We start from the raw sequence: 12,579 nt of genomic DNA, 5'->3' as shown, positions 1-12,579 counted from the left end.
TTTTTTTTTTCTCTCTCATACATACAGTTGCATGTACGGTAGTAATATTCCCACTCTTGGCATTTAAATGTATGTTTCTATCTTAAAGGAATAGGCTCCAATGCAGTTTTATTGTATACTGCACATTTTGGCTATTTTAGTTCAGTTTCTGGGTATATCTTGCATGCAAATTCACATTCTGTGCTTGGTATGCATATTGCATACTTGAGGGATATATTTTTTTTAACATATCCTGCCACCAAACTGTAGTATTGAATACAGATATTTCAAACATATTCCCTTTTCTTTTTTTCCAGATAACTGGCTGTGGAAATTGTACCAAGCATAATGGAAATCAAACCCACTGAGGTTCTTCTGTCTTTACACATAGAAGTCAAAGCAGAAGTGACGTGTGCACTGAGATGAGTGTCTGAGAATGTGAGAGAGTGAAAGAGACATATCACACAACCTTCAGAGTTCAGTTCCAGCAGAAATACAAACAGCGCCCAAAACCTTCACTTTTCCTTCCTTTTTCATGCGTCGACTGTCTTTGACCCCACAAATAAATGATTAAAGGTGACTACATTCTGTACATTCTTGTGTTTGAACAGTGCATCATGCTGAAACATGGTAAAACGGCCAACATGTCCCCATTTAGCAAAAGGAAATAACTGTTTTGCATATTGTACCTCTGCAGAACACACTTTGGGGCACATAAGCGTCAAGTCTGTGGATTGTTTCCTATTACACAATGCACTTAAAAGATATAAATATGGGGAAGGAAATGACCCTGCTGGAATTGAAAATGGCGTAACTGGAGTATGTGTGTGTTTGTGTGTGTGAGCTGAGTTCACTATTTCTACATCTCCCTCTTAATTTCAACTGGTAATAAAAAAAATGTGATGAATATCTTGTTGCAAATTGAGTGAGATTCTCTAGATGTAAACATGGGAGAGCGGAGGTGGTGTCGACGACAGTGGCAGCACTTGGGTGAACTAGCTGGGCGTTCATCGTGCTTCTGCAAGTGAATAACTGCAGCATTTTTTTTTCTTCTATCCTGATATATATATATATATATATATCTCAAATATTAGTTCTCTCATTAGTATGTTAAGATGGGCAATAAAGATTTGCAGAGGTTTTGCCTGCCACTCAAGCAGGAGCATTTGATTGTTAAAGGGGTCCAGGAATTAGATGCGATGTCTAACACTTACATAGCCTCCTTTATTCCCCTCTATTTGTTTTGCAGAAAAACAAGTGCCAAATCCATGCAAATACCAATGGACTTGAGCTTAATAAACATGCATTAACATTAGAATATTCCAAATAAATGACAGTGTCACAATCTCTTTGTTTTGGATTGATGTGCTTTGGTGGGGTTTATTTTTTTTTCTGCACTTAACAGGAGTCATTCACCCAGTTTTTAAAAACAAATGACAATGGCGAGAATCAGACATTTGTATGAGGTTATATTTTTCCATTGATATGAATAAAATTAAATTAAACATTTCCTTAGCAGTTGTGGTACTTTCAATACATTTCTTTTGCAATATCAGGGAGCCAACAAATGCATCAAAGCATGCCTGGAAGCCCAGTTAAAAAGAGTACTTTTATTTGTTAATTTAACACTTATTTTGTTAACTCTTAATTGTATGGAGGAAATGGCCTGACAGATTGTTGGGTTACTGTGCTGGATGTCATTCAAGCCTTTTTTCATTTAAGTCAATCATGTTCAGAGCTCAACATTGTTTGAAATGTGCTTCATTCAATTCTTAGACTCATAGGAATGTTTCTGGAATTGTTTTCCAAAAACAAGTCAAGGCTGGAAGAGTCAAGAATCAGCTTGCAACAACTGGCAAGAGTGTTTGAGTGTTTCTTTACTGGAAACATGCAATTTTGAACATCAGTGATTCTATGCTCTTTTAATCACCACTGAGCAAAGGCAAACGGTTTTTGCATTTGCATGACTGGTGTAAAATAAATAAACCTGATGTGAAAGTTGTGCAGTGTAGCTGATCTTTGATGGACCTCGATGTTGCAGTGTTCAACATGAACATTGTAATTTACTCTGATTAGATTCAAATGTCTGAGCAGTAATTGGCTTTATAGTTCCTTGTTTATTTTTTCAATGTTGGGAAATAAACATGGAACCATGGCTATAAGAGCAAGACACAGGTCTCGAGCACAAATAAAATTGAGAAATGTATTTTGATTAACTTTGTTCTTAAAAGTTAAAGCATATTAACTGGGACAGGATCGCAGGTCAGCGTGAATATACTGACCAATAAGTCTCAGATGGCATGAGTTCCTGAAAAACATTTTGAATTTAACAGCTAAAGTCATTGTTTTTTATTATTACAATTTTTAATATTTTCCTTGAGCTTTTGTGAAAATACTAGAGTTGCCATCATAATAGGCCTACGGCAAATAAAGAATCTTCTATCTTTGGCTACCTTCAATTATCTTTGTTTAGTAAGTTTTTATTTCATTAAATGTCATTTAAAAATGTTTATACTGGAAATGTCAGTTTCACTGTTTTCCTGTGGAAATTTTGAATGGTTAGCAGCGGGTTCAATGATGCTAACTACACACATTTTGGCTAAGGTTGTTTTTTGTTTTGTTTTTTAAGCTTTTTGCCCAATTTGTAACCTTTCTACATTTTACCTATAAAATCACTTGAAATGGGTACTTTGTTTAAACTTATTTTAATTTCTTTAAAAAAAAAAAATACAACAATTATATGAACTGAAGATACTGTATACTCTGAAAGGACCTGCTATGGCTTTCTCACCCTTTTCACCACTCACGAGTCTGCATCCTAGGGGTGGTTTTGTTTTTGCCCTCTGGTTTAGAAGTTTTGGCACTATAAATCAGGACACTCATGTACATGTTGTAATGCTCTGATACCCAAAAATTATAATGCGCAAAACGCATACAACTGTATAGAGCTGCTGTTGTGCTCAGAGTACTTCGAGTGTGCATAGAGATATAAGACACACTTTCCTCTCACAAAAAGTGTTTGGAAGCTTGTGTTTTACCCAAGTCCCTTTAAGGCAAGTCAGGTGACTTGACAGTCATGTTTATAATTCCTCCAGGCAGCTATTTTCTATTGATGCAAGAGGGATACAAGTTCAGATCCTATCTACTAGGGAAAGACCACAATCTCCTAAACAGTCAAAATCACGATCGATATTTCAAATCAGCAGTAAAATCTGACAACAATGGTATCTAAAAATAACACAAAAAGCTATTTCCTGGCTGGTTTAGCGAATGCGGATAGGCATTCTTGAGGAAACTGGCTATTACAACTAAAAAGGTGATTGGCTCTTTTACCTGTAAAGGCCCCTGCATACTTCATATGAAATGAACAGGTCTGACATAATTTAGAATAAAATCTTTCCAAAACTGTGTTTTTGCATTTGTTTCGGTGGTTTGTAATAGCTCACCAGCGTGAACTTTCAGGAAAACTTCTTACTGACATTGGACTACAAAGAAAATCTTAAGTATGCTGGAGCCATTAGACGAGACTTTTATTTCAGCACAACACTGCTAAAAATATTAGTCACTAGTTGACCTTGAATGGGCAGTTGTTAGTCTGGGTAATTCCTAATTAGTCTGTCTTTGTCGCAGACCTGGCATGAACCGAGTAATTGAATGAGATGACCTACAATCACAAGTTGGCTTTGATGTAATATCAGAAGTTATTTTGGATTGACAAAAATAAAGTGTGAAATGGAAATCATGGTTTTCGTCAACTAAATGCTTGCTTTTGCATCAACCGTGTGTAGTGTAGACCAAGGAGTATCCATTAGCATCCACATTCATCTCCATTGCAGTCTCGGTTGGCGCAAAGAAGCTCTAAAATACCTGGAGAAGGCTATCTGTTTGCATTCAGCCTGGATTGGTATCATGCACCAGCTGATACGTGACACAACATTATGTGATCGTGACGCAATTTTTGCAAAATGAAATTACATAAATTACTTTTGAATTTACAGGTTTGAAATTTCCCAGTGAAACGTCCAGTGGGGGATGCCAAAAGTGGGTGAAATGGTGTCTATAATTAATGGTTTTTAAAGTGAATATTAGATGGAGGTTTTAATGAGTTAAACCTAACCAATAATGTTCTAAAAGCAAGTGATAGGTAACCAAAACAGACATCCTATACCTAAACCTAACCGATAGTCCAAAAACAAAATGAGAAATGAAAAGCATTTCTTGTGCGCTTGACTGGATTGGAACTGCATACTTCGGATTTTAATAAACACGCTAAAATGTATTGTTTTTTAAATGTTTTAGTCGTTCGATATTAGTAGCAGTTTGTGAGTCATAGTGCAAAAAATAAGTGTTTATAAAGTCATAATCTGAGTCTTTGAATACGTTTTTGTTGCGCCTCTAGTGTTTATTTCACTTTGACAAAACATAGCAGTCAGTTTTCAGAAATGTTGTAATAGTAACGTTAATTCTATGAGACTTGGACCAGTTACCCGTCAATGGCAGCAGAGAGGGAAAGGTTATGTCCATTTCATCCTTTCTATAGTCATTAAAAACAATGTAACTGGGAACATATTTACTATAATGTAATAAAATAATTGATTTAAATGTTTCAGAACACAGCTACTTTTCAATGGCAGTGAAAGGAGAAACATGCTTTTTGCCATTACAGAGCCACTACCAGCTTTTAGTGTAGTTTTGGTATCATGTAGTGTTGTAACGTGCTGCTTGCTTCCAGTGTGGCAAGGTGAGGAGGGTTAGATGCGTCATATTATAAGACGGCCTTTTCCTGCGTTTGTATGGGTTTGATATTTACCAGGAAAAAACTTGCTGGCCTCAAAGACAACATGGATCATATATTTTTTTTAAATGCTGGCAAATCCTCTTTTTCTGTCAGACAGAGCTATATCCAACAAGATGATCCAAAGCACACAAAAAGGGGTGGAAGAGATTGGAAGTACGTCTTTCAAGAACCTTTTAAAATGTCAGATCTTTCCCAAACTTATTGTGAAATATTTGTGTTCTGACACTAAATATAATCTTTCATTTTTCCTGATATGTTTTATAGCAGGGGTTTTCAATAATGTTTGGAAAAAGGATCACTTGGTGGGTAGAGAAACGGAGCCGGGACTCCATTACACGTTTTAAAGGCATAAAACGCAACACTCAATCTTATACAATATGTTGTATAAGGCTACCATATTATTGTATGTAAATACTTATATATATATATATATATATATATATATATATTGCAAAGCTTTTGAAATAAACATTAAATAATGTACAGCAGGAGTCTGCAACGTTTCTAACATGAACTGACATTTTTCTTGTTAATCACTGTTCCATAACCCCTCCTTAATAAAAAGAAAACAATAGATAGATAGTGTTGTTCCAAAATAGCACACATCAAATTAACTACGGTAAGTATATTTTAGTTGTAATTAAATTGTAGTAAAGCATAACTTTAAGTGTATTTAGTGTACTTCTGTGTGCTAAATTGGAACAACTTCAAGTATACGCCTGTGTAGGGTAATCAAATGCTTGATTAGTGATATTAAAGTGTACTTTATTTGTGTTACAAGTACATTACAAATTAATTCAACAATATACCATAAGTGTATTGAGTAAACGTATATGCTCAGGACCCCCTTGTGAAAAAAATATGCTAAGTATACTTGAAGCCAGACTAATTTATGTACGCTTCCGGTGTGTTAAATTAGTTAACTTGAAGTGTGCTATTTTGAAACAACTAATTTTGCACTAAGTATATTTTAGTTGTATTTAAATTGTAGTAAAGCAAAACTTTACTTTTGTACTTTTGTGTGCTAAATTGGAACAACTTCAAGTATATGCCAGTGTAGGGTAATTACATGCTTGATTAGTGATATTAAAGTATACTTTATTTGTGTTACAAGTACATTACAAATTAATTGCAAGTGTCTTTGAAACATACAAACAATATACCATAAGTGTATTATATTTGAGTAAAAAGTATATGCTCCGTAACGCCTTTGGCTTATTCCAAATACTACAAATTGCACACTTTGTCTTCAATAACAAACTGTTATTACTTAGCCATACTTTGTACAATACAGTTTAAACATTACATTGTGTTACCTTCATACACTGTAAAAGTTTACATGTTCAGTTTACTTAAAAATTATGGAAACCTATTGCCTTATTTCTGCAAAGAAAACGTACTTACTAAAATTAAGTTACAGTGCCTTGCGAAAGTATTCGGCCCCCTTGAACTTTTCGACCTTTTGCCACATTTCAGTCTTCAAACATAAAGATATAAAACTGTAATTTTTTGTGAAGAATCAACAACAAGTGGGACACAATCGTGAAGTGGAACGAAATTTATTGGATATTTCAAACTTTTTTAACAAATAAAAAACTGAAAAATTGGGCGTGCAAAATTATTCAGCCCCCTTAAATTAATACTTTGTAGCGCTACCTTTTGCTGCGATTACAGCTGTAAGTCACTTGGGGTATGTCTCTATCAGTTTTGCACATAGAGAGACTGAACTTTTTCCCATTCCTCCTTGCAAAACAGCTCGAGCTCAGTGAGGTTGGATGGAGAGCGTTTGTGAACAGCAGTTTTCAGTTCTTTCCACAGATTCTCGATTAGACTCAGGTCTGGACTTTGACTTGGCCATTCTAACACCTGGATATGTTTATTTGTGAACCATTCCATTGTAGATTTTGCTTTGTTTTGGATCATTGCCTAGTTGGAAGACAAATCTCCGTCCCAGTCTCAGGTCTTTTGCAGACTCCAGGTTTTCTTCCAGAATGGTCCTGTATTTGGATCCATCCATCTTCCAATCAATTTTAACCATCTTCCCTGTCCCTGCTGAAGAAAAGCAGGCCCAAACCATGATGCTGCCACCACCATGATTGACAGTGGGGATGGTGTGTTCAGGGTGATGAGCTGTGTTGCTTTTACGCCAAACATAACATTTTGCATTGTTGCCAAAAAGTTTGATTTTGGTTTCATCTGACCAGAGCACCTTCTTCCACATGTTTGGTGTGTCTCCCAGGTGGCTTGTGGCAAACTTTAAACGACACTTTTTATGAATATCTTTAAGAAATGGCTTTCTTCTTGCCACTCTTCCATAAAGGCCAGATTTGTGCAGTATACAACTGATTGTGGACAGAGTCTCCCACCTCAGCTGTAGATCTCTGCAGTTCATCCAGAGTGATCATGGGCCTCTTGGCTGCATCTCTGATCAGTCCTCTCCTTGTATGAGCTGAAAGTTTAGAGAGACGGCCGGGTCTTGGTAGATTTGCAGTGGTCTGATACTCCTTCCATTTCAATATTATCGCTTGCACAGTGCTCCTTGGGATGTTTAAAGCTTGGGAAATCTTTCTGTACCCAAATCCGGCTTTAAACTTCTCCACAACAGTATCTCGGACCTGCCTGGTGTGTTCCTTGTTCTTCATGATGCTCTCTGTGCTTTAAACGGACCTCTGAGACTATCACAGAGCCGGTGCATTTATACGGAGACTTGATTACACACAGGTGGATTCTATTTATCATCATTAGTCATTTAGGTCAACATTGGATCATTCAGAGATCCTCACTGAACTTCTGGAGAGAGTTTGCTGCATTGAAAGGGGCTGAATAATTTTGCATGCCCAATTTTTCAGTTTTTTATTTGTTAAAAAAGTTTGAAATATCCAATAAATTTCATTCCACTTCATGATTGTGTCCCACTTGTTGTTGATTCTTCACAAAAAATTAGTTTTATATCTTTATGTTTGAAGCCTGAAATGTGGCAAAAGGTCGAAAAGTTCAAGGGGGCTTAATACTTTCGCAAGGCACTGTATATTAATGTTCCTATGCAAGTAATGTCAACTTGTTATTAAACTTAATAGTACATTTCTAGTTAACTTAATTTTTTTTGTTAATTTTCTATAAATTAATTAGTAACCTTACAAATTATTTATTAGTAGATTACTCTATGAAGTCAATTAACTTAAATTTAATACAATTTGTTCACTTTACATCTGAAATACCACTAATCTCAACATGAGTTTACTGTATCACTTTTAAGTTGCAATACTACGTGCAATCGGTTTCCACATTCTCTTTAAGTAAACTGAACATAATTTTTCTAGTTCAAATAATGCACTTAACAAGTTTGAAATTAAATAAACAAATAAATAAATCGTAATAAACAGCTGAAACTCTAAGAACAACACAATAAAAAAAACAATCTGTTCTCAAGACTTAGACCTCTTGCAGCACTCCGCTGCATGACAACATAATATCTGGACCATAAACAAGGTATAGAGCATTTGCAGAACAGGCACTGTGCAAACTCCCAAAAAGTATTTATTTAATAAAAAAAGAAAAAGAGCCTTTACAATTAGGAAAAAATGCATCACTTCGCTTTAGAAGGCCTTTATTAACCCACTAGAGCTGTATGGATGATTTTTTTAATGGATGGATGTGCTTTTTTTGGGCTTCAAAATCGAAGGTACCATTCAATCCCATTTTTAAGCTTGGACGAGATAGTGATTGTGTATGGCTGAAAGAAGAAAGTCATATACACCTAGGACGGCTTGAGGGTGAGTAAATTATGGGATAATTTTTTAATTATTTAAAAATAATACATTTTTGGGTGAACTAACCCTTTAAGAACACAGAATTGAATTTACAGTATATTTTATTGCATCAATTTAATTTAAATCACCAATGTCACAAATCAGAAGTATAAACAGTGATAAAAATACTTACGAAACTCATCCTGAAAAAATACTCTGGGTCATCCCCAAGAGGATTGGAAGACCCTGAAGCACTGCAGTGCAAACATGTGTAACATCAGATGACTACGAAAAAGTAGATACAGGTAGATGTGAGGGTAACGATCATAGCCAAATCATGATTTAATGATGACAATCACAAAGAAATACATTTGTCAACATAATGCATAATCTCATCAAGTGTTCTTCCCTGATTTCCTCCTTTTCTCCGAAATTTTCAGTCAAACATACAGAATACGTGTCCAACGCTCCATAGATCTCAGATTTTCCCCAGATATGCGATTGAATTCTGCAAAGACCTGAGCAAAAATATGGAGAGGTTATTAACATTCAAATGCACAATTCATAGAAAGTACCTCTGGGATTTGGAGGAGGAAAACAACCTGGCTTTCTGTGAAAAGTGCTGGCCACTTCTCCAAGATTTCACAGACATGTCACAGTCATCGACATGGCAAACTAAAACTACAAAACAAAGAAAAAAGTAAAAGAAACAAAATCAGATGCATATGTTTCTTCAAATTGTGGGCCACAAATGGAAACGGGTATTAAAAACAAAAGCCTGCTGAAGTTTCTGTGCTGATTTTATTGTAGAATAATCATTTTTTAGATGGTATAATAATCATTCTTAGATATCAAAATACTTATATGAGTTTCTAGGCCTTTGTGTGAGCCAGGAGAGAGCATATGAGGTTACTAAAAGTGTTGATGCTGCAGAGAACACAAAGAATGGTATACAACCTTGAAATACAGGATGTACTTCTTTAATCAGTTATTATATGAATGGTGTCTTGTATTTTTGCAGCTGGTGTTTTGCTGTTTTTGTTAATTAGCAGTATTCTGACATATATCCTTGATGTATTTCCTTTATGCTGACACGTATCTCTGAAATATATGGTGTGTCTCATTAAAATACAGGATGCACTTCTTACAAAAATACTTTTAATAAGTTAGATATCTTTAATATGATATGTTTCTGGCATGGTGTTTTACCTTGATGAGTTAAATATCTTTGGAGCTTGTATTTTCTTTCATTAATCAAATGATACTGTGTATGAACAAACAAGGCCGCCTCATTATGAGGGTACACTGAAATGTAGGGCAAAGGTAAAAGGTATGTGATGGGGACATGGCTATTTGTATCATACACAGGTGTTTCTAAAATTGATGCACTTTTACCATGAACTATGACTTATGTCAAAAATAAGTGGAGTTACCAGTTGATGTATGTTTTTAAAAAAATAATTAGATGGGGGATTTTCCACCAATATTTAATTAGTGAGGAAAATAGAACATATTGGTGGCGAAGGAAAGAGACAAGAGTAATTATTCTATTGGTCAGAGATAATGGGCAAGAAGATAACAAAAAGGTATATAACTGAGAACTCAGGAGGATAGAGGCAGAACAATCAGCTGACTGGTCTCTTGTTTGTTGGTGATCAATAAACTACAACTTTGGCATCTGGAACTCAAGACTCTGAAAGTTTTCTTCAACTTAGAGAAACTCATCACAATATTCCACGACATATCTTTGGCGCCCAACGTGGGGCTGGCATTGAGGTCAAGGGGGCAGAGGTCGCTGGTGGGACGGCTTGCACGAATCGCACAGAAACACCGGCGCCAGAAACTGAGGTAAGCATCTTTGCTTAAGGTGTTTTTGTGTGATCTGTGGTAGCGGGTCCCAGTAAGTGGCTTCCCTAAGACTTTTGCCAGTCCGAACATAGGATAATTCGAACTAATTGGCTAAAATAGAGAGAGTTCCAGATTTCAAAAATGGGGGGTGGGATTGTTTAAGTTAGTGTATTAAAGAAGGTAGAAAAAGCCTGGGGGTGAGTCGAGAAGCGACGGCGCGTGAAAATTCCCGGTTAGGTGCATTTATTCAAGGTTTTGCCAGAAGAGTGGCTGAAAATCCTGTACAGGTGAAAATCCTAACACGGGTGGAGAAGTGAAAATTCGCGCAAAATTCCTCCAGGTGTTAGATTAAGTTATTTATTGCAGTGTTTGACGGAACCCGGACTGTGCAGAAAACGGGAATTGTTGAACTATGTGCATGTTTAAGATAATGAATAATGTGCATAACTAACTATGTTGTTGGTGCATGTGCTTTCATACTACTAACCGCATTGTCTATGTGTTTTTTCAAATGCATGGTCACAGTGCTGATGATGTGTTGTGTGCAAGCGCAGAATAATGCAGAGAATCAGGTGCACCAAGCAAGTAACATGAACTAAAAGTAAGGGTAAATTGGGAAACTAAAATGAAGAAAATAATTGTAGAAAAAGATGTGAAAACACCTGATCCTCTGTCTCCCGGACCTGCCTTCACTCACTGGGTGGCTGAATGGCCAGCGCTGTGAGTGAGGGGAGGGGGAGATTGGGATAGAAAAAGAAATAGATTAATTGGGGAATAAAAAGAAGGAAAATGTTTTCCATTTACAGTGAACAAAACTAAAGAGAAAATGCAGAGACCCATGAAATTTGTGAGATGCGAAGACCGACGGGGACCTGAAGAGTGGGAACGAAAATTGGAAAAGACATTGATAGAGTCAAAGGGCATACGTGATCATTTTTGGAGGGAAACAGAGTATGTAGATTACACGGGACAGAAAAGACAATTGACACTAGATAAAAAGAAGGCACTGTTGAGAGGTTTGATTAGGATAGTAAATTTACCAGAATTAGAACAAGAATGGCCTTTTGTAGATTGGTTGGAAGTCACAATGGAGAACTTGTACCTTGGAACCTTTTTAACAGGCATAGAAAGACTTTGCCAGGCAGGATATGGGGAACAGCTGGACACCTTTGGGATAGAAATAAGAAGGTCAGCTAAACAAGTGCAAATCCCTTATCTCAGCACTGAAGTGGCCCATTATTGGGAAACGCTAGAGAGGCCAGTGGGACAAGGTGTCACAATTTTGAAAAATGTAAGCTTAGAGATATTCAACAGAGTCAGAAATGTATACAGGGAAAGTAAAGTAATATTCAAGGAAAATAATGAAGGGGAGATTGTACCAGCAACTGTAATTGAAGGTACAATAGGAATGTTTGAGGTAAGAGTTTGCCTGGATCACCCAGCAGAAATAAAGCAGACTTGGCTGGACATATATGAGAGACAGCAAGATAACCAATAGGGGGCAGGCTTGGATAGAAAAATATAGATATGCATGAAATAAGATAGAATGCAAAACTTAGTGTATCATTAATAAAGACATTTACAGTAATGTAATCCTGAATGATGTAATGTTCATGTTTAGATAAATATGTAACCACACACGAAAGTATAATGCATGAGAAAGATTAAATAGTTAGAAGAATTAATGTATTAGTTTAGACACTTATAACTATGCTGTGTGTATAAGAATGAAGCAATGTATAAGTATGTTAACCAGATCAAACTTGTATCCAAGTGCATGCATAAAATAAGTAATGTGTAATCATCTCTAAAAATCTTGTAATGAGGGATTGTAATGGGAAAATAAAGCATAAACAAACAAATAGTTGGTTTTGAAAAGAAATAAAGTGAAACCATACAAATAATAAAAGAGGGAACATAAGCAAATAATAAAATAAAAGACTAAGAAAAATATGAATTAATAAAAATAAAAATAAAGAGCATGACAAAAGAGTGTAAAGGAAAGAAATAAAAGATAATAAATAACTATAAGAAGAAGAGATGATAAACAAAAGGGGAATATATAAATAGTATAAATAAAATCAATAGTGTAGCAGGTAAGACTAAGGTAAATGAGCATAATAGTTGATTGTCTCTCTCTCTCTCTCACAGCATGCTGGGGACTGGGTGTTGGGAGGGGAGGGGCTGCTAGAACCAGAACAAGAG

General features: G+C 35.9%; 1 protein-coding gene and 1 long non-coding RNA gene across 2 annotated transcripts in view; one reads left to right on the top strand and one right to left on the bottom strand.

Moving 5' to 3' along the window:
• Window positions 1-1,707, top strand: part of kpnb1 (karyopherin (importin) beta 1) — a 102,590-nt gene extending 100,883 nt beyond the window's left edge. The window contains exon 22 of the mRNA XM_052135528.1: window positions 297-1,707. Within this exon, the coding sequence (XP_051991488.1) occupies window position 297 (1 nt within the window). The 3' untranslated portion in view covers window positions 298-1,707. The remainder of the gene's footprint in view (window positions 1-296) is intronic.
• Window positions 1,708-7,836: 6,129 nt separating this feature from the next.
• On the bottom strand, window positions 7,837-12,068 carry LOC127650272 (uncharacterized). The gene is made up of 3 exons (XR_007971420.1): window positions 11,415-12,068; window positions 9,129-9,207; window positions 7,837-9,044 (listed from the first exon to the last, which is right to left on the bottom strand). It is a non-coding gene; the product is annotated as an uncharacterized LOC127650272 (long non-coding RNA).
• Window positions 12,069-12,579: the final 511 nt, after the last annotated feature.

This window comes from Xyrauchen texanus, chromosome 10, assembly GCF_025860055.1.
Source record: "Xyrauchen texanus isolate HMW12.3.18 chromosome 10, RBS_HiC_50CHRs, whole genome shotgun sequence".
Classification (NCBI taxonomy): Eukaryota; Metazoa; Chordata; class Actinopteri; order Cypriniformes; family Catostomidae; genus Xyrauchen; species Xyrauchen texanus.
The sequence above is the reverse complement of the archived record's forward strand: the minus strand, read 5'-3'. Positions and strand labels throughout refer to the sequence as shown.